Here is a 22,877-nt window from a genome sequence, read left to right as displayed (position 1 = left end):
CTCGCAGCGAGCGTCCATCGCTTCATTACGTAAATCATAACGAGCTTAGGTTGCATTCCCTTCGGAATGAAAACCCAACAGTTGCTTCCAGCAGAAGACGCTTCATGTCTAATCTCTTATGTCACTTTCACGCCTATCCTACGATCGTTGCGTGAACGGAACTTTCTACGACAATTCGTCGCGCATCCCGCTCACCGTTTCTTCTTTCTCAGCTATCCTGCTGACCACTCACGACAAACACGGGTTTTCCTCCGGCGTAGAACGTAGAAGGACGCACTGATTCTTTCGCCCTCGCGAAATCCGCAGCCCACGCACGTGAGTACTTAATTACCACTAGACTCTTCGCCTACGGCATCGAACGAATTCTAACCTGTGTATTATGAGCATGTATAAATAGCAGCGAGTACATCGCGCAAAAATATGTTGTTTGTCTTGCCTAGAAGTATTTTATACTTGGCAATCTGTTGCTCTGTTTCGTCCAATGGTACTGTACGTAATACATACGTACGATAATAATTAGTACTGATGTCATAATCGAAAAATTTGTTATTCAATCCCTAGTCACCATCGCTTCAGTTCATTATTATAGGCACGTTTAGTTTCGCAAATTTGGATGCTATTTTGGGGCTATGCAAATACCTATAGAAGGCATGTCTCTCCGTATAAATAAATAATTGTTACCATAGTTTCGTATAATCGTATAGGGTAAAAGGTTATGTTATGTTCGTTAAAACGGCTGCTGTTCTTCATTATTGACCCTGCGACCATACTTACAATTCTTTTATTTTTCGATCAATGCTCGTTTTGATATACGTTCAGTTGATTGCCAACAGCTACTTCCTAGGTTTTAATACTCCTGAATCGATGCATTTTCTAATTTTCGAACCATGGCGTAAAGACATTAGTTGGATTAAATCTCTGTTATGGAGGTGCCTTGGTCGATTTCGACTTTGGCGTATATAATATATCTAAACATCAAAGTCTACGTATCTCAAATGCAAACAAGAGCTCAAGAGCTCAAGAGCCCCATTCTATACGCAACTCTGAACAAAAACACTCCAATACATTTTCATTTCACGATGAAATAAGGAAACGGCATATTGAATTCTACGAATTTACTACTGCGATTTCGTAGAGTACAAGCCATTTCTTTATTTCTGCGTCGAATGAAAATGTGTTGATGCATTTTTGTTCTGAATTGCGTATAGAATGAGGCTATGACGTCTTTTTCGTCTTTAAGATACGTGGACTTTGATATTTAGAGTTATATACGTCAATGTCGAAATCGACCCGGGCACCCCCCTAAGTAGCATGCATATAGTCACACTGTGGATGCAATGATACCCCTACGTACAGTCAAAGCTGCAACCTTTCATACACCCGTGACGAGCACACTGTTGACACGGGGCGAGATATTGTTTTGTTAATTTTGGATTACGAATTGGCACGAGTTTAATTGTACGTTGACTGTTATTACCGCTGTTGAACATAGTTTTAAACGCATCATGTGAAAGGTATATAATTATTCTTATTGTTTGTTTTTTGTTTGTTTTATATGTGTAACCGGATTCAAATTCACGCGTTCAAATATAGACAATGTGCGTATTGTTTATCAAATGAGGCTTGTTTTGCTGCACGTTGCACAATGATTCGAATAAAAGCTTGGAATGTAACTGATTTGTACAGATGAAGGAGATCTTGAAAACCTCGAGTCATTTGTCGTAGGTATTTTACAGAAAGTTATGCAACTCCTGATATCACCGCAGTGAATTCTCTGTTCAGACGTCTGGGAATTGGGGATAGATACGAACAAAACGAATGCATAAAATCGAATAAGTTATATCACGCGGCGGCGTGTGTTGGGTATTGGACGGAGGCCAGTCGATGAATTATCACAGTTTACCACCCGCTGCCGTTCCGATGCGTCAGTCAGAGGAGTTGAATTTCTTCCTTTCTGCCGTTGGCATTCTTAGTAGGTATGTACTAATTTCTTTCAAATCTTGCTCAGCAAACTGTTTTCACAAATATCTATGTAAGTATGAAGTTGAAAGCATGAAACTGCATGAGGCGTTACGCTTCTAGAACATAATTTGTTTGTATCCTTATCAATAATCACCGCGAATTTCTCACGTTTTATGTAAAATCTCATGACTCAAAGTTATTACATAATTCATACGTAGCTGTCCTCATTTTGGAGAGAAAAGTCGGGAGGGGGGTATATGAGATATGCTGCAAGACGATACTTGAAAGAAAAGAAATCGGAATTCAATAAAACGTTCTGGTCATAAGTTCGAAGCTAAAAGGAAGTCTTGAGCGTACGTGAGTTGCTATAATATGTTCCGATAATCAGACAGACATCATCATCTATTTTATACTTGTTACGCGCCTTCTACACGGTGTACTTTACCGGGTATTGGATGGTTGTAAATAAATCGATATTGTACCAAGACACACACTACTTTCCTATCTGGTCCCCGTTGGTTTATCGTTAAACCGATAGATTAGAAAATGTTGATATGCCAGTATTGCGTTCTGCTCCGAAAAGGGAATGAATAACAAGTATGTATGACGTTTGAAGGCGACCAGAGATTCATGAGTAATATGTTTAAAAATTCCAAGTTTTCCGGAACTTGATTGCCATTAGCCGGTTGTCCAGATTTATACGAATGCCTGGATTGTTTGGCACGTTCGTATTCACTCAGATATTACGTAATATTCAGGCCTTGAAGTGTTTGATAACTTAAAATTTTCTGCTTGTCTATCATACGACTATGATCCTCCTGATGATGCGCATCGCAAAAAGGCTTATACGATCGTGATAAGTTCAAACGTTGTAGGGACTCTAAAAGTTATCTTCTGCGTTGCCATTTTGAGAAGAGATCATTTTAAACGGAAAATAATTGACGTTAATAAATTCGAAATTGATTGATGATCTGAATTCTGTGATCGACCCTGCTGGCAACGAAAAAACAATAGTTACCTACCCACAAGTAGGACTTAGTATTTTAGTAAATTAAAGCAAAAAGTTTGAAACCGCTCGCTGAAGACAGTCCGCGACGAGGAAATAAAATTGTTTAGATTCAAGCAGTCCAAAAATACTTTCGAGTCACTTGATATCTGAATAAAGGAGAAAATCGCTGATTACTAACTGCGCGGTTTTTTCCTTGATTAATACAAATAAAATTGGGTTACGTTCGTAGAATTCTTCGTCTTGTCCCTTAAGCCCGAATTTCTGTAATTATACCTACGAAGCGGGTGAAAACCCGCCTGCGCCCTGTGACCGATTGTCCGCACTCAGTTCTCTATGCTCCTTCCTTATTCAATAGCCGTAAACTGGCGTTGACTGGCGTAAACCTGGGCTCTGCTCTTGGTCCAGGCGTCGGCTCAGTGTTCTAGGATTCTTGGAGTGTGTCAGTGTGCTAAGGCCGGCTGACCAGGTCGGGTGTTTGCCCTCCCGCGGTCTGAGCGAGACTCTCGCGCGGTCATATTGATCCTCTACGGAGGCTGCGACGTCACGTTCCCGGAGTCCGCTTCTCACTGTCAGTATCGCGAGCGCGGCTAACACGAGTTCCGACAGCATGTGAGAGCACGTTTTGCACTCTGTGAAAAAAGAAACCCAAAAAACGCGTGTGCAATATACATAGAAACAAAGTGCCCGCACAGATTTATCATCCCCGTTTCGCGCCCCGCATGCAGTAACGCACGGATCAAACTTGCCGATCTGGAATGATCCGCGGCAATGCCTGATATTCATCCCCGGCTTAAGGTAACGATTACATACCTGTAATATCGTTGCACTTTATCGCCTTGCGTGTAATCATGCCTGGTCGAACATTCCATTTCCATTGCCTAAACCTCGCCCGCAGCTTGTGTATTAGTTACGTAAAACGTTTTTCGCGCCCATAGTGTGCGTGTCACTCGTAAGTGGGGCTCTTCTCGTCCTATGCTAAGTGACTAACGCGGAGAAGTGCGCTTATCGCGCCTAGCCAGCTCAATCTTTCGTTATCTCTCACCGATTCGACATGCCTATAAGGGCTACAATCTACCTCTAGAGCCGCAATTGAAAGGAAGTTTCATAACTGCGCAGAGCACGAGATCCGACACTTTTCGTTCAGCAAATAGTCGGTTGTTACTGCGGTGTTATATACGGATCGAACTGGTAAATAGATAGAAATTTTTATAGTACAAGTTCAACTTTTGAGTACCATTCGTGATGTCATCGTTCATGTAATCTTATAATTGGAAGATCGTACGTAGGCGCGGTTCAAAACTAATTTAACGATCTCGTCGCCGATTTTGTCCGCGATATTGTGATTGAATGGGTCAAACACACGCCCGTCGGCGATTTAAACTTTTGTTGAATAAAAATTTATCCTTAAAACTGAATCGACCCGTTGGAGTGTCATTGCAGTGCTGGAAGGCAGGTACAACGTGCCGACGTACCGCGGTAAGGCGATTCGATCCCTAGTCAGTCGAAACATCATGACCCAGTTCACGGAGCCCGTCGGATGTCTTAGTATAAAAAATCAATAGGTATCATGCTGGATTGTGGAGGCCTTTAAATTCTGTAATCGCTATGTTGAATATGCACGAGATCAACCCCTTGTGTGAACAAAGCCGACTGAATTTTCAAAATGTTACAGTGATACCTGCCTGAGCGAGCCCGCGGGGTCGCAAGAATCCCCGGACATGGCTGTTCAGATTTTGGACGCTGATCACCTGGCCATCAGTGCCATCGTCACCGTCGCGATGCAGCTCATCTTTTTCATCATTGCTGCGTCGTTGCAGATCGACAAGGTCACCGACTTTGCGGGAGGAACGAACTTCGTCATAATAGCTTTGCTCACCTTCTTCCTTGGTCAGGATGGAAAGGTACATTTAAATCTTGAGATTACCTTAACCGGATGCTCTCGAGCCTTCCAGTTATCGGGAAAAGCAGGTGCCGTACTCTCCGAGAGTATATGAATTTCCTGTTCACTTGAAGTATTCACGTGTTGCATTTACAGATATGTAACAAAGTTTGCACAGTGGGTTTGTTCCTTGGTATGACCATACATATTGCATCTTGAAACTGTCCAACTTGGGTGATCAATTATATACACGGGCATTTTCATTATACGAAAGTTCTACAAATTTGTTGAAACATCACAATATCGCCCAATGAAATTTATGTTTTTAAACAATTCACAAGTGATCTCCAAACTAAGTGTTTTCAGATATTTAATGTTGAAATAAGTTGAATGATCACGGGGAAGATAACTTCATCGACTATTTTTTCAGAATTACGATAGTCGGCAATTGATGGTTACAATTTTCATCTGTCTCTGGGGTGCACGACTATCGGGCTACCTGCTGTATAGAATTCTAAAGATAGGAAGGGACAAGAGGTTCGACGATCGTCGGAGTAACATTATTCGTTTCGCCGTTTTCTGGACCTTCCAGGTACGTGCAAAATATATCCCCTACGTCAGTTTGACGTACGTACGCACATCTTTGAAGAGCCGACTTCTAGCTGCTTAAACACAATAAATCTCTCGCTACTTACCTCCGATGAATATTTTTTTTTTTACCACAAATATGGCCGGGAGAATACCAAAAGTGATTTGAATCCATCACCAGTAATTTCAACAATCTTTATTTCAATTTATCTCTCGTACTCAAAGGAGGAGTAAAGTTTAGTGCGGTTCGACCTTTCGCCACAATCTGAGCCAGACCCCCTCTTTAATGGTGCGGGGTCTGCAACATTTGTGGTACATGCGCATGAAATGTTGGAATTTTTCATTTCCATCGAAAAAGTAGATCGCCATTGATGTACCAGATTTTTTTATTATTGGTTCACAGGCGGTTTGGGTATTCGTTGTTAGTTTGCCGGTGATATTCATAAATTCTCCGCGGCACAAAATTCCACCGGCACCGAAGACGATGACGACCCTGGACAGCGCTGGAACTGGACTTTTCGTCATCGGGCTTCTGGCCGAAACTTATGCCGATCTTCAGAAGTTCTCCTTCAGATCGGACCCCGTGAACGACGGAAAGTGGTGCAACGACGGTGAGAAGCTGCTTGCTCGTATTTATTTTATCAAGTTATTGGTACGAAGTTGAACATCCTTCGGCCGATACGTTACGCAGACCCGCGATGACGGAGGCAACGCAGGCTTCTATTAATAACACCAACTTCTGATATCGATCGTGACTAGTCACGCCGACGGGGTTCGGTTTATTGATAATTACTTCGTTGGAGAGAGTGGCGTAATCGTGCCTAGTTTTCACACAGCTTTAGCCAGGGACTTGGATATTAAAAAATTAAAGAGATCCAGGGTTCGTACGCATAGGGAAAACCTGGAAAACCGGGAAAACTCAGAGAATTTCTTATAGCGGAACAAATCAGGAAAAATTCAGGGAATTTCGAAAAAAATTCCGGAATTTTGAATCTGTCGAAGAAATGAACCCGTTCTTATACAAAGTACTGACGATCTTAAGAGAGAGGACAAAATTGCACTCAAAATTTTGTTTCATTTGTCCTTACGGAAAATTGCAGGCTGTTTGTAAATTGATAGTCAGACAGTCAGTTTAGAAACTAGGTAATATTGAAGGTATTAGTATTAATATATAAAAGAATTGTCATTAATCAGTGGCATATGTCATGAAATGTTACTAGAAAAATCCTATTTTCAGGCTGGAATACCCGGAAAAGTCAGGGAATTTCAGATTCCAAAAAGCGTACGAATCCTGAGATCAAAGATCCGAACGTCTTTCGACGAGAAAAGTTCCGGCCTTTGACCGCTCTTCCCGATTCCATGATTTGAGCGCTTCGTAAAATTAGATGGCTATTTTTTATCCCTCAGGATTATGGCGGCTTTCACGGCATCCAAATTATTTTGGTGAAATCGTCGTTTGGTGGGGAATATTCATAATTTCGTTAAACGTAATTGAGGGTGTTGAATACGTCGCCATCGCATCGCCTTTGTTCACGACCTTGCTCCTTCTATTCGTCTCTGGGATACCTCTGCTGGAAAAATCAGCCGACGAACGATACCGAGAGTAAGTATTATTCCGCATCGCTACGTTTAACTTCGGATATACGTATACTGCATCGATATTTTACTGACCTGAATCGACTGCTGGCAATTCTGCCAGTTCTCGTTATTCAACGGTAAAAAATCAGAACCAACGAATGACCAAAAACTAACAACCACGTTTCGTGCGATCGGTGATTAACGATTACGGGCTTATAAGAGACCGTAAGAGACCGTCTTTGCAGTTGGTGTCAAGCGTTTGTAACAGTCATTGTGGTTTCTGTAATACTGTAAAGAAAAAAATGACGAATGGTTTGGCAAACGCGGAAATAGTTTTGGCAACGAAATTTTTATTTGGCTCAGCTAAAATCCGATAGTTTCAATGCATGCATACAGATATCTATATCATTTCGTATGTGTTTGCGCATTTGTGTGCACATGGGGTCGGTAAAAATACCGACGAAGACGAATAAAATGAAGTACGTTTACGGTATAAAACTATTCTTGACAATCACGCGTTACCAAACCACAATGGCGACTTCGGATAAATATTTAAATCCTTTGAATAAATGGGGCCTTTGAGTATGCCCTGTGAAAATAATATTTACTCGGAGGAGTAGAATTGGAATTAGCCATTTTCTCAGACCATGTAAGGTTAGTTATTGACACGCTTAGACCCAATTATTGACTCTTTTATTCGCCAAAATTATAAATGGATGGGATAAATTGTGAATTTCTCGATGACTAAAACCAATTGCTATAGGGTTAAACACTACAAATCAATTTTTTGGTAATTTTAGAACTAAGGATCGAACAGACAACCAAAAAAACTCAATAATTGGGATAAAGTCAATAACTGATACGCCTACCTTAATAAAGGAAATTCACGACTCTTCAGCTCTTACAGAATGAATAATGATTCGAATTTTCAGCAATCCGGACTATCGGTACTACAAGCAGTCGACTTCTCCGCTGATCCCGATCCCGCCGTCGATATACGTCGAAGTGCCGTGGTTTCTAAAGTTCATATTATGCTGCGAGTTCCCGCTGTACGATTCCCTCGACGAGAGGCCCCAGCCGGCAGCGACTGAATCGACTTCGATCAGCAACGCGGCTTCCACGTAGCTGTAGCCGTACGTCGGGGGTCCAGCCTCGGCACCCGGCGTACAAACTGCCTGCACGGCTAGTACGGCGAGCACAAGCACGGCCCTCTGAGCTTCCGCTCGTACCCACGTCGTCGGTTTCTTCTACCTCGTCCCCGCTTTCCTCGGGCGAAGAAACCCCCGACTGGACGTTCAAGGCGATCGGAAATCTCCCCGCGCGCCTGTCACCCGCTCGACCAGATATCGCGGATTCAAATTCCGACGCTGCCGACGCCGGAAAATCAGCTGACGCGTCCTACGAGTCGTACATCCCGGCTGACAGACCAGGAAGAGTTCGATACCCGAAGACTCGAGCCCCAGGCTTTACTTTTCGGGGCCCCGTGACCGTCGAAGCGAGTCGAACCATGGTCGACAGTGACCGAAGCAGGGGTGCGAGGGGAGCTCAGAGGGACAAAAAAATGTGTAGACAGTTTGCGGTTGACCTGACGTCGACTGGAGGCAAAGAGGAAGGCAGACCTATACCCACCAGACAATCTAACTACGAAAAATCAAGCATGTCGTTCGAAAATCCGGGCTACTCGGGTCGCACTACAGGGTCCAAGCACACGGGACGAACCATCCGCCAGAGGAACAACAGCCCGCAAGTATCCTTCGAGGAAAAACATCTGGGTCCAAAACGAGTCGAAGAGTCCGGGAATACGGCGGCCTCAAGTAGACCCAAATTTTCAAGGTCGGCGACCATCGAGTGGACTTTTGAGGGCCCGAGCACCGCGCCTCCGTCTTCCGACTGGATCGACTCCTTTACGAGGCAACACGGACTCGCGGAGTGGAATTTGCCTCGCAGCCGCCGCTCAAGTTTCGCCAATGCTGCCAGGTCCAGTCTCGACAATCCGAGAACCGGGATGAAGCACAGAGTTCTATCAAAATCTCCATCCGCCCCAACTCACGATTCAAATTCCACTTCGGTGAAGGATTACGGATCGACAAATTCCTCGTTTGAGCACCATTCCACCGATCCTATACCCGACGTCACGGAGATTCGTGTTCCTGTTCACCAGACGCCGAGATCCGTTTCCTCCGAGGGTACGGAGAAACACGAGAAGTGGAACAGTTGGTCCAGAAAGCTCGGTATAACGGGATCCCAGTTTCTCGGTACCGGCTGGACGGTTTCCACCAAACGTTCTCCGACTTATCCGTTGATCCCACCCTCGTCGAAGTCTGAAAGGTCCGAAACCGCGGGTGAATCTTCGCTAGGAGATCCTGGGCAATCTGTATCGATCGAGATGACCGACACCGACGTCGATCTTCCGTCTACCGGATTTTCCGGTTTTAAACTTCGCGGTAAACTGAGGAGAACCTCTTCGTCGGAGACTAGCTGGATCACTGGAAATCAAGCGGGACCGAGCGCCGATCTGGATCCGGTCAGGAGACGAAATCATGCAATCACGAAACTCCACAGATCACCGAGTGGATCGAGCAGAAATCAGCTTGATACCGTTGTCCAGGTTAATCCAAGCGGGGGGAGCGGATGGCTGTCAATAGCGAGGAACCAACGGGCTAAAATAAAGAAGTGTCGGACTGTTGGTAAGCTTTATACGACCGTTAGAGTCGAGGATGACGACGTCAGTGTTCTGGTTACCATGGATTGACATTATTGACATTATAACGTGCCGAAGTAACTGTATACATTGTGATTCAAGAATTTTTATATATTTTCGCAGCATTTAATCAAAAGGGATTTTATTATTTTTGTTATCATTTTATTTACCCCGTTCCTGAGCGAGGAATAATTGCACACACCTATATTGTCATACGTTTTCCTCGTGATTATATCCAATTATGGTGCTACTTACGTACGATTACTGTATGCGAACGGAAAATGCGCGGTCTGTACAAGCTAGCGTTGCGATGGGTCAGACCATGCATATTAATTAGGAATTAGGAATGATTTTAAGCTGCATAGTAACACCTTGAATGATTTGTGGCTATATCAAATATACCGGATTTCGCAGATTTAATCTGACTGTGTGCACGAGCAGTTTATAGAATGAAGGTCAGTTTTCAAACGAAATAAAATTTTAGACGATTCCATGTCGCGAATAATATCACATATTGCAGACATGCGGAATAGATAATGTTGGAATACCCAGTTTAGGTATGATACATAGACTGTTGAAGCAGTTAGGGACTAGCAGAGATCACTGCACTTATTAGTCGACAAGCTAGCGTAATGATTATTTTAGTATTGTTCGTTAGTTTGTCGTTAATTAATTACATTGTTGAAAATTTTCAAGTATCTTCAAGTGTAATTCGCAGATTTTCCAACAAATCTCGTGAATGTGTACAAGAAATTTTCGACATTGTAGAAAGTTGATACGGCAATATTAAATAAACATATCTACAGTCAAATTTATAGCCGAACAATCTATTGTGAAATTAATATACGATAATTAAGGAGTTGCTAGGGTATGTATAGAACATAATAGAGGCGGTGGATCTCGTATTACTACTCCTATCGCATGGTTCGAAGGTTGAATATATAGGCATACTCGTAGTGTTAATTCTTGGAGTCGTCATCTCGGTAAATCTGACAAATATGTAAAAGTCGTTCTGACCGACCTTCGGAAATGAATCAGTGAGTACGCAAATTATTAATAAATAATTGGCGTCTAGGTATACGTAAAATAGGTGTAAAGTTAGATTACACTAGAAAGTTAGCTAGCTTATATCTTTACCTCGTCATGGTAAATTCGCATAGGAAAGAGAAGTTTTTCATGGAATATGAATTTCCACGATATTAACGGCGTTTTCGTACGTATTACGATTAATAATTGCTCCATATTTAATTATATCAACTTATACACTTTGGGAAAATGTACTTACTAAAGAAAGACTATAGGGTAGATCAAATTCATTGCTCAGCTATAAAATAGTAGTCCAACCGAGTCTGCTACTTTTACTTGCACTGTAAAAGTGTAAAAAACTTTCAGGAGTTATCAACTGGTAATTTTAGACTGCCATGCAAGCGAATTTTTTATCATCGAGAAAAGTAGTTTATTACGATTCGAAGCTTGTACTAATTGCATGAAAATCACGCAGGAAATACAAACAGATGGATGACGGATATTTGGAAATTAAAAAAGTGAGTGCCAGGCATATCTCAATGAAGGTGAGATGGTAAACACAGAAACTAATACTTATTGTCAAAAATTATCCATCCAATCAAAACTTCAGGTTCGTACCTAATTAAAAATCAAAATACTGGGATTTGACAAAAACTATCGTTATAATTATGAGCTCGAAAACTAATTTTATCAATCTGCGGTGTTATACGGCTCGACGAATCAGTCTGACGTGAAGAGTTTGAAAGGTTTATATCGTTACTATTCGTAACTTATGACATTGTTATCATTACATGTGTACATATACAATATTTATATAAATATATTAAGCTGCAAGTATATGCCTGGACTGCGTCTCTACTGTACATATATTATGGTATCGTGGTATAGTTATAATATTGTGCGAGATGATGACCACCTTACTTCCATTGTATGTAATAACTCGAGTTACAAATAATATAATTTATGCGCCGTATCACGGTGAAATATTTATATATTATATGACATAAATTCTATTGAAAGGGTGAAAGAAAAATACAGGCTGTTATATAAAAATAAAACATTTCAAAGCACTACGTATATCGCTTACTATACTGTTTCATTTCGTTGCCAAACCGAGTAACTTTCAATTTTGGAAAGACGCATTTTAGAGTTGTAATAAAATTTATTTTATTCTTTCGGTTAGTGTACAATTTCGTGATACAAATTGGAGATCAGTTAGTCAGCGTTTCGGAGCTGTTTGAATTTCGGGTCAAAGCTGCACAGTGAAGTTGCAGTTATTATAGTGTTGCGGTAGTTCGCACGAATTCATACAGCCGTAAGCTGCCGTAAGTAGGTAGCGTAGAGCATCCTCGCTGCGCACGTGATGTAACAACTTGAACTGAACGCAGCGTGTATTTATTACGTTCGTGGGTCGTCACGTAAAAATACCGCGACAGGTATTTGCGTGAACCGTATACCGATTAATAAATACCAGAGTGAAGAATCGTCCCATCAAAAATGTTGTCGCGAATGTCTCTAAGGCTGCACAATCGAACGCTGGCAAAGACGTATAGTGTGTCAAAGGTAAGCGAGTCAAGTTACATTTTTTGAGGTTATGATCCAGCTTCGCAATGTTCCGAAATAACAAAATATGATTTCTTGTCAAGTGGACAGGTCTTGTTTGATAATGCGCACGCTTAATAGAGTTGATTTTTGACAGGTTCTCGTTTCTCACAGATCACTTCACGTGACACGTAAATTTGAAAATACAGGATTGAAAAATTTCCCCTCTTTGGGGCTATCGCGACACAAACCTATCCTTGGAACAGCTTTCGTTCGGTGTGCCAGCACAGTTGAGGATAAAATACCTGACAACCTCCTGCCGAACATACCGGGTATTATACCTTCATGTGTATTAAAAGCTGCTCTCAAGTGTTCATCAGACTTTTCTTCAAGCTTCTACGCCCTTGCCGAGAAACTGAAAAACAGAGAATGTTATCAAGACCCTGGGATTCAACAAATTTTTTGATACAATTGACTGACAATTTCATAAACTGTTTTCTTTGTCAGCCTTTCTTACCATAATTTCCAAATAACTTTCTGTCTGTAAAAATATAATTTCTTTTTCCTATCTTATTGTATTGACAGAAGATTTTGATTAACAATATTAAATTTTTCAGAACCTCCGTCACTACCTGCACCAGAAGTGGTAGATATTGTTCAGGGTTTAAGTGAACCACCTATTACCGCTCTAGGCCTAGGAAGCAACTGGCCACCGGGGCTCATTCAGTCTGCTTTAGAATACTTACATATTGGTCTGGGATTACCATGGTGGGGGACAATAATGATCGGTAACGCGGGCTGTGTATTTCACTATTGACATAATCTTTTTGTTATCACTTTTGAGTCTTTTATGCAATGAATAACATTACAGGCACCATATGCGTGAGGCTTTTAGTGTTCCCACTTGTCATTAAGGCGCAAAGGAATTCAGCAAAAATGAATAACTACATGCCTCAAGTGCAATATCTTCAGGCTAAGATGACAGAGGCAAGAGAATATGGAAATGATTTTGACGGTATGATTTATAAATGACATACTATGGATTGCTACTTGTTGAGTTTATTAATTATTTGTAATATGTATCCAGCTGCAAGATACGGACAGGATCTTTACACATTTATGAAATCTAAAGGGATTTCTCCATTAAAAAGTGCTTTGGTGCCTTTGGTACAGGTAATGCATCAAAATTATTGTAACATCTTCCACATTCTATTTATTTTCGTATTTTTCCAGTAGTTCCTTATATCTTGATCAACCTGTCTCATAATTTCTTACAGGCACCATTTTTTGTGTCGTTTTTCATGGCACTCAGAGGTATGGCAAACGCTCCAGTGGAAAGTTTGCGCACAGGAGGTCTTTGGTGGTTTACAGATTTAACTATTCCTGACCAATACTATTTGTTACCGCTGATAACTAGCGCTACAATGTATGTAACGATAAAGATTGGAGCTGACGGGTTAAAACTGGATACTTTGGGACCTGGATTCATGGCACATGCGATCAAAGCAATTCCTATCATTATGTTTCCATTCATCATGCATTTTGACGGAGTAAGTTGGTAATTGAGAGTAGTAAAAAAAAATTGTGTTGCTCACTATCTTCATCCAACTTCCACCTTGATTTCAGGCTATATTAGTTTACTGGACTGCGACAAATTTTATATCTTTAGGTCAAGCTATGCTTTTGAAGGTTCCATCAGTTCGAACCTTTTTCAAAATCGAAGCAACTATTAAGCATGCACCGACGCAACTTGCTCCCAACAAAGGATTTGTCAAAGGATTCAAAGAATGTAAATTATTATACAATCGATTTCCAGTCTGTTCGGTTTGTTATTCTGAAATCCTTCAACCAAACTACCATTGTTGCAGCTTGGTCCAACATGAAACTGGCTGGGGCATTACAAGACAGAGGCGAAGCAGATCACATGGAATTTGAACGGGCTGGACGGGGGCCTGTACCAAAAACGTATAAATATAATCCCACTGCGCAAACACCACCACCGACACGGATTATGGCCCGGAAACGGGATTGAGTTGTTGTAAATATATTGTGATAATAAAAGGAAAACTTTAGCCATAACTTGCCATTTGTTTATTCCATCCGATTCATATGAATTCCAATAGAATTTTTACATCAAAATTATACTCTAGTATTACATGTTATATACAAAACTGTACATTACTCACTAGTAAGAGTGAATTATTTTTACATCTAGCCGACGTAGACCATTTACATTTTTGCGGCAATGCATTGATTGATTACTTCAATAAGGTGATTATTTTCCAGTGCGGCTGCAACTCTTTCCTTATCTGCAAGCTGCTTGTTTACCGCTGTCTCAGAGGCGTGCGTTCCGGGCGTTATTTCCACATTCACTTTAAACCTTGATGGCAGGGCACGCAAAAGTTGGACTCTGATAGAGAGACCGATCAATGTTGCCATGCTGCAGTGAGGTATCGTAGGCGTGAATTTAACGTGGACTTTATTGTGCTTATTATCAACCTGAAAGTAGCCGCATATCAGAATGAAACTCCTGGTCCATCGGGTTGAAGCTGCTAAAGGCGACCTAACCTAAGTAGCTACATACCTCTATAAGGCTTTGTTCAACAACGTTCAATTCCTCCAGAGTTAGAGGGTGTTCCGGATCGTTGATGTTGCGAATAAGATCTGTAAATTTTCATGAATCTTAGATCCCTACTAATCACGTGAGCGTGAGGCTACGGGCTAAAAGTGCGAGAGGTTAGAATTACCGAATATTTCTCGGGAGTCAAAGTCATCGACAACATCCTCGTCTTCGTCCTCAGCTGTGATTTCCCTCTCATGAACTTTTTTATACAATTTTGGATTAGTGTTTTCTAATTGATCAGCCATTCTTTCCTTATTAATAAGTGCAAATCGTGCAAATCAACACGGTACCCGATGGTATTCCGACACCGAGTTAAATGCGGAGCTATTATTTATTGTCAACGAGAATTAAAAAATTTTCGCGAGATGGCGCTGCTAAACGTCATCCCTAAGGTTCACCCTCGTAAGGTTATGCATCGCTGATGTGTATGTCATGCTGCGGAATACAGGGGCAGAGGTTTCATCGCTGTTAAGTATTACCTACGTGGATCCCAACAATCGGAAAAGAATAGAAACGGATCGATTAGCAGAATTGTGAATCCCATTTCTTAAAGTTTCCGAATTAAGCATGAGTCATTCCAATGAGACACTGTTCGTTTTAATCTGTTTATTCGTTTCTATTCGATTTTATCTGTTCTTTCCTATCCCGTCATATTCGCGACAATGCCACCTCTAACAGCTTGTTCGTTTCAATTATCTATCTAGAATAAGGGATGGAAATTATCAATCCGATTCAATTCTTTCCATCCGAATTGATTCTTTTCAAAGAATACGAAACATCCGTTTGGATAAAGAAATCGGAATAGATCGTATTGAAATTCTTAATCCGTTGCTATTCTTTTCCGATTGTTGGGATATATTTTTGCCATTTTTTTGATATATTCCACGTTAACGCACTGAATTAAAGAGCTGACGATAAACCCGGCGTGCCAAGTAACTAAAGAAATAACCATCTGAGAACTATGCAATGATTTTTGTAAGGAAGATTAACATTAGTTATAATGATATATGGACAAAGGATTCCACGTGGAGTCAGATAATTTGAACCCTTACCATTTTTTATTTTGTTGAAACTTTTTTCGGTAATAGTATCCTTACGACCAACAATTTTTTTCCTTTTTACTTTTACCTGAAAAAGTTTCAACTAAATTTCGAATGATTGGAATTAAAATTGTTTAATTTCGTATGGCATTTCCCGTATGCGTGTATATCATTTTCTGTTTGCAGTAGGTAATAACAACTGGAACTAGGCTGAGGCGCTTCACGAATACTCTACATTGATTCAACGTTGCAGGTCTTAAAAATAAAGAGTATCGAGCGTATGTTTCGCATTGTAACTACGAAAGTATATTACAGGTCTGGCTGGCTCTATACCGTCCGGACGGTCGCACCCTTCGGCAAGAATGAAATATAGGGTCTGTAGTCGAAGTTGGAGCCTATAGATATACAGGCCATACCCTACGTTGCAGTTGATGCGCGAACCCCAAGGGAAGCTGGGGGGAAGTCGCGGGGAGGAGAAAGCTAAATTACCCGCAGCCGTCTGAGGGTGGAACGGCGTAAAGTGTGGCTGGACTTTGATTACTTGCATGCGACGCGACGGTTGTGCAAAAATCGTTTCGGTGTGTAAGCGTTTCAGTTCTGCCGAACACCTACTGAATCACGATTTCCAATTATTCGGCTAATTCGTCCTTTTTTTTTGTCTTCTTCTGACCAATTTTCGAAGGCAAAAAAGAGGTTTCAACTTTCGACAAATTTCACCGACTATTACAATTGTGGATAATATATGCTTACTTTTATCTCACACTAATTAATCTCTGAAATGATACGCGCGAATCGTAGACGGGATTGAGAACTAATTAGCAATCCAGCGAGGTGAGAGCAGAATTTGGCTTCATTCCACTGTCACTACGTAACGACTACCCGGTACCCAACACATACATGCTCAGCACAGATACACACACACACAATTATAGGCGTGGCTTTATCTACATTGGAACGGCAATTACGTCAAGTTCAAGGTCATAGTAATAAGAGCTCGTGAGAATCAGAATCGCAATGATGAGAGGAGAAGTGATATCTATATGTATACCTTCATATGTTATCTCAATTGCGAGTTCGGCATTTCTTGCATGCCATAAGTATCCATACCACTCCAATGGCCTTTCACCTCTAACCGCTGGCCTCTCTTGCGGCTAGTCTAGACTTTGGCTTTAAGATCACAAGATTATAAGTAGTCTCATATCTTTTATTGGCAAGGTTTCTTGGATTAGAACCAATGTGAAATTTCTTCTTGTGTTCTCATGAGAGTGTGTCCGTTGAGATGGTAAAATTCATGCGAAGCGCAATAAATTTTGTTCGAGTTTCAATATGTTATTATACGACGTACACTGTTCAACGGTTAAAATGCTGCTTGATCATTTTCGAGATATCTTTCGCTACGATCTGAAAGTATTTTAATTATTGTAAGTAAAGGAAATTACGCTCTTTGGTTCCGTGTCACTTGATGCTGCAGTGGATATTAATTGTCGATTTGACGATTCTTTTTAGCACGCTTCAGGAACATATCGAATTGCTTCTCAATACAATTTCCTTACGGTACGGCATTTCCAATTTGTTCTCTGACTTGTTTGCACGGTTGGAATTGTTGTACCTTTCTCTCGATAGATCGATGAAATTCTAAACTTTTGAGTATCCCCTCTGAACGTGATGAAACGCTTGATTCGACCTCGCTTGCTAGCGTTTAACTCCACGTGAAACATGAGTCACGTGAACCGTGTCAATTGACTTTATTCTCTTCAGCTGTAATTGATAGTGCCCAATTGTTTGCGAACCAATAGAAATTCCCAGGCTCGAAACTCACTGCGCGATGCATCACAGATTTCGCCCCATTAATCCCGACTCCATAACACAACGAGGAGTTCAACTGCATATTGAAACCCTTCAATTACCACGAGGCTAATTCTCTGCATTGATAAATGTTGATTTACCTAATATACTTACTTGTAAATTGAACATCTGTTAACTTCTCGAAGAATTGAGATTAAAGATGAGGAATTCTGTTCGGTACTTTTGGAAGTATATTTTAAGTTTATCCATTTTCGTAACACACGATTCGTAAATTTGATCAGGTAAGTAAGAACTAATTGTCGCCTCTTCTAACATGTCATGTAATGTCCGTAACTTGATGAATACGTTTATGAAGAATTTAAGTAATTACACTAATTTGTGAGGCTACAGTTTCAGATTGCGCTCGGAATTGTGTTGCGTTTACACATCCGTGTTGCCATATGTCGCCATTGGTTTGGTGGACGTTGGTAAACTCGAAACGAGATTACCAACCGCAATGCGTCAGCTGGCCCGTGGGCCGTACGTAAATTTCCTGCTTCACATTTGTTTGCTGGTGTAGCTTTATCTGCGGTCTGATTAGTTTCCACGAGCTCCGTGTGTCTTCGTAGATATGTCATAACGGAACGACGGAAATACTATTCTGAAGAAGAAAGGAGATATCAAAAGACGATTGGATTGAGGCAGGCAGCTTTTATTGACCAATGGCTCGTTGATTAAACGCGTACAACATGCAAACCTAAAAAAACGGACCCAATTTCCTCGTTTTGGAACCCATTCAAGTTGCGACGTTAAAAAGTTGTGGTATTCTGATTCCTGAAATAATATTCTGCAATTGGTCCAGCCTTTTTTCTGGTGCAAATACAATATTCCTGTATCACTCTAGGCAATCAGGATTCAGTGTCGCGGCTGTCGGAACGGAGATGAAAGCAGCGGAGAAAATCAGCTCCGTAACAAGCCTGAGAACATTAGTCACCCCCTGGAATCTTGCCCTTCTTTCCGGGGGCTGCGGCACTTGAGTCATACCACGTGGTCTGCAGGGGCGGCGCCGAGTCTGAGTTATTCGACAAAGTCGAGCTTGCAGGCTGTAAAAAACGACAGTGCACTGGCGTTGCCAACCTATCGGACGAATATTTCTTCAAATGGCGCCAAAACAATTCTTTAGATCTCTTATTTATATGGCACCAGAATAATTCTATAGACGTCTTAATGCCGCCACAACAACTGTTCGTATTTCTCATTTTCAAGAGTAATGTTCGACGGTACAGAAACTCAAGAAATACAGGGATACATAGTATACTTCATTTTTTCGCGTCATAACATGGACAATTTTCCTAGAAATATATAATGATAATTAATGAACGAGGTAACACGGACAGATTTATATCCTGCAATCTCAATTATAACCATAAAGATATAAGGAAATTTTACTTACATAATATGTTTTTATTTTTAACATTTAGGACCACCAACTTGTCAAACAAGTGTGTTTCAAAATTGCAGATGCTATCTAATTGGTGGATATTTTCTCAGGAACCTCACAACTGGTTGACTGTTAGTCTGTTGTTTCTATTTCACATACTACATATATTTAGATATTTCATTATCAGTCTTGAGATTCCGGCCTAAATGGCAGTATCTCTTAACAAGAAAACAAGTTTTCATTTTTCTTTGAACGGGCTCTAATTTCTTTGGATTTAAAGAAATTCCTTCGACGCTGGCAAGCCTGCTGTGCCCAGAAGTACCGCAAGCATAGACGCGAAGCGCGAAAATGGAATGGGATGAAGAGATTACCCGCAATCTCGAGACTCGAAGAGACAATGACGCGCGAGGAAGGATCAAGTTCATTGGCACGACGCCAGTCGAAAGCACCTTTGTTAAAACCTATAATACCCATGCACACACCGTTTTCCGTCTAACAACTTCCTTCCCATTCCTAAAGCCTCGCCCCTCCTTTTGGCAAGCACCGCACTGATCTCCCGTCGACGGGTTCGAAGTGGCGGGCTCTTGAAGACGAACCAAGGGCAATACGGTTGCAAATTGGGAATTATCAGTCATTAAAGAAGTCGAAGACGACCTCGTTCTTTTCTTTTTTCCAGACTTTGCAAATTACCAAATGTTCTCTTGTTTTTCGTACATTTCTTATCAATAACCGCAGTCAATTTCTTGTTGCATTTCGGTGCTGACCCGTCTTATCGCAGTTCAAACACTCGGACCGAAGGAATGACGGATCTGTACCCGGCGGATTAAAAAATGTATTTTTACATTTGTGAGACTCGATTCCGAGTGAAGTACTCGGGTGGTTCATTCATAAGAAACGCGTTTTCCAATTTCCAATTCAAAACGAATTAGTTTATACCGGCTTTGTAATGTGAAACGGAGATGTGGGGGGGATAGTTTTTCCACGTGAGATTCCCGGTGAGTGTAGATTCCGTGAGTTTCCGTAGGTCTGAGGCACCGTCACCGGCTTCCACTCACCTGCAGACACGATATTATAATACCATTAATATCGAGACCGACGGGCCTCACAAATTCCATAAATTGTTCTCGGCACTATACGAAGAGTAGAGGATCGTTACACGGGTTTAACTATGCAGGAAGACGGCGTGATCGTGAGCCTCGCCGTTAGGGTATAGGTACGAGAGTACGTAGGTAACGTAGGTATACGGGATAAGTAACGACGCGTATGGGTCGACTTTAAAACGTGATTAGGGCGCTGTTACGACCAGGCTAATGTGCGCGCTCGCGTCTTACACTCGAGTGGTCGTGCTAATAATTTTTCCTCCCCATCTCCCGGAGCTCCTGCAGGACGCTTTACGTCAGTCTCACGTAACCCTGCAGAACAGACCATATCTCAAGGAACCGCTCGTCGCGAGTAGGAGCCAACAGCTTCGAGTTCATAATTCAAATTGTGAAATGAGAGCGCGCGCGTCTCTGAACTTGAAACTTGAAACTTGAAAGTTGCACGTTTCGCAGAGACACGTAATTAATCCTGCACGTCTATGAGGACGCAGGGCGTGAAAAGGGAAAAGCTCGAGTTCGGCCCGCAAGTACCATCATTTTTCATCTCGTTCGCTTCTTTGTTTAACGGTGAATAGAAAAAATTCTGAAATAATCGTTAGCAACCGGATCGCGTCCCGCAGATCTTCCATCTCTCTTTTCCGCTCTATTTCCCAGCGTAGATTAGCGAGTAGGAATTTAAAGGTGCGTAGTTTAAAATCCGCGTATTGTACATGCGATTTATTCGATGCGAAATTTCATCGGTATCCAATTTGCACTGATTTCGTCAGCGAAAATTTCTCCGAATAATTTTTCTTTCCTCTGAATTTTAAGCAACTCCTGCAAAATGTTTATACAGTGTGCGGTAATAAATAGGTATATATACCAACGGGTATATGTACACGTCGGAGTAGATAAGAAGATTATTAAAAGCACCGAGCGTCCGAAATACCCCGGGGAATTGTGGAAAGAGGAGGAGGAGGAGGAGGAAAAGGACGAGGCGGGGCACCAGTACGGGAAAGGATCTCATTGCGAAGCGAGGATTATAATACGTACCTGCGTACTTTCACGGTAACGGGATTTGCGTGGGCATTTCTCTTCAGGGCGAAAAACTAGACGGAGTTTAGTCCTTACCCTTAATTTTCAGTGCTGTTTAGCCGAAGCTCGAGTGTATATCGCCTCGAGTGCAACGAGATTCTCAGTATCGGTACCTATAATTGGTAATAAAATCTTATCCAGATCAGTAGCGTTTTTAGCGAACGATTTTCTCTCGACGAATGCCGGAAGCGCGGCATCGATTCTATGGGTATAGCATCGTTGCTTCACGTGAATCGTAAAAACTGTAAACACCACCTTCTCTATATGTGCAATAGCGGTGTACCTATCGTATATGCGCCTAGGTATGCATAAGGTTGTGCATGCTACGCGAGCACGGTAAATTGTGTTTGTTTTAGCGACGCCTTCCACGTTCCGTGTCTTGGGACGCCGGAGGAGGAAGAATTTTTGTTTGCCTTCCCTCGCCCATCGCTTGACGAGGCATTTTTAACTCTGCCCCACTTGGGCCTCTGACGAGAGAGATGCTTTTCGGTTCACACTCACTTATCTCACCCACGTGGCAGCATATTTTAACTCAGGTCAGTTAAACTTTGAAGCATGCACTCGACGTACAATTTAAGTAAAGTTACGTCGAACCTGATAAACGGTAATATGTTCATTTTTAACCATAGGAAAGTGTTACTTGTAAAAAGTTGTATATGATTGTACGCAAACATCTCGTTGACAGTGGGAGAAAATACAAATCTATGGATATTGGTTTCGAAGGCTGAATTATTAATATTGCTGGAGTAATTATCACCACCGTGAAAAAATTAGTGCACTATTCATAATAGAATGCGTGTATAATATTTTAGTAACAATTTTCAAACAATTTTTGTACAAATGTTTGGCACTTGAAATCAAGCGAAAAGCATTTGGCTGCACGTGTGGTGTGCATTCTTATTTTTGGTAATCTTGCATAATAAGTTTTACAGTAGTTAAAAATCTTGAAATCAATACCATTGACATCATTTCTGGAAAATTGAAAGAAAATCACTCGGACTAATTGCGCGTAAGACACATACGAAATAATTGTAGAAGCAGCCACCGAAGTCAAAAACTGCGAATGGGAGTTAAAACATACATAAAGATAAGAGAAATACAAGCGTCAAAAACATTAAATTTGCTAAAACACGACAATCTATGTTACGCATTATCGGTCAGCACGCATAAAGGCACCGTACGATACAAAAGGCAAACCTAGAACCGCCCGAATACCGACGATTCTACCGTAATATGTTGTGCTGTTATTCTCATTCATTCCTACGGTATTTCAAATTTCAAATTTCAAATTCCTACAGTCCGCCCTTTTTAGATTTTGAAACTCCGCACGAGAAGCAGATCCGATCAACCCCCGGCGAAAAAGTCCATCGACAATCGGCACTCAGGAACCTCCGTCGAATTCTACTCGTACAAAGAGCGATCGCGCTCGATTGCGCGTCGATGCGTAGGTGCAGGAATAGAAGAAGGCAGGCGGCGATCGTGTCTGGGCGGTAGTCGAAAGGCTCGCGGCTTTGCCGCTAGTGTCGCGC

At 41.5% G+C, this 22,877-nt stretch overlaps 3 protein-coding genes across 8 annotated transcripts; 2 read left to right on the top strand and 1 right to left on the bottom strand.

Moving 5' to 3' along the window:
• The first annotated feature begins 180 nt into the window (after nt 1–180).
• Nucleotides 181–9,867, top strand: LOC107228244. Of its 6 annotated transcripts, none has more exons than XM_046731970.1 (7): nt 181–315; nt 1,726–1,976; nt 4,644–4,872; nt 5,281–5,442; nt 5,842–6,049; nt 6,846–7,041; nt 7,949–9,867. In XM_046731970.1, the coding sequence occupies exons 2-7, from the start codon at nt 1,885–1,887 to the stop codon at nt 8,139–8,141; spliced, it is 1,080 nt and encodes a 359-aa protein (XP_046587926.1). In that variant the 5' UTR covers nt 181–315; nt 1,726–1,884; the 3' UTR covers nt 8,142–9,867. The 6 variants fall into 6 exon arrangements, with proteins under 6 accessions (XP_046587926.1, XP_015525116.1, XP_046587927.1 ...); XM_015669630.2 differs by having other exon boundaries at nt 182–315; nt 1,737–1,976; XM_015669631.2 differs by having other exon boundaries at nt 189–315; nt 1,783–1,976.
• Nucleotides 9,868–12,070: 2,203 nt separating this feature from the next.
• Nucleotides 12,071–14,364, top strand: LOC107228239 (mitochondrial inner membrane protein OXA1L). The gene is made up of 8 exons (XM_015669624.2): nt 12,071–12,306; nt 12,443–12,617; nt 12,903–13,073; nt 13,157–13,300; nt 13,373–13,458; nt 13,563–13,835; nt 13,912–14,074; nt 14,154–14,364. The coding sequence occupies exons 1-8, from the start codon at nt 12,241–12,243 to the stop codon at nt 14,315–14,317; spliced, it is 1,242 nt and encodes a 413-aa protein (XP_015525110.1). The 5' UTR covers nt 12,071–12,240; the 3' UTR covers nt 14,318–14,364.
• LOC107228240 (MIP18 family protein galla-2) lies at nt 14,354–15,252 on the bottom strand. Its single transcript, XM_015669625.2, has 3 exons — nt 15,033–15,252; nt 14,870–14,949; nt 14,354–14,784 (listed from the first exon to the last, which is right to left on the bottom strand). Exons 1-3 carry the CDS (start codon nt 15,151–15,153, stop codon nt 14,515–14,517), a joined length of 471 nt encoding a protein of 156 aa, XP_015525111.1. The 5' UTR covers nt 15,154–15,252; the 3' UTR covers nt 14,354–14,514.
• Nucleotides 15,253–22,877: the final 7,625 nt, after the last annotated feature.

This window comes from Neodiprion lecontei, chromosome 2 (assembly GCF_021901455.1).
Source record: "Neodiprion lecontei isolate iyNeoLeco1 chromosome 2, iyNeoLeco1.1, whole genome shotgun sequence".
In the NCBI taxonomy this organism is placed as follows: domain Eukaryota; kingdom Metazoa; phylum Arthropoda; class Insecta; order Hymenoptera; family Diprionidae; genus Neodiprion; species Neodiprion lecontei.
The sequence above is the reverse complement of the archived record's forward strand: the minus strand, read 5'-3'. Positions and strand labels throughout refer to the sequence as shown.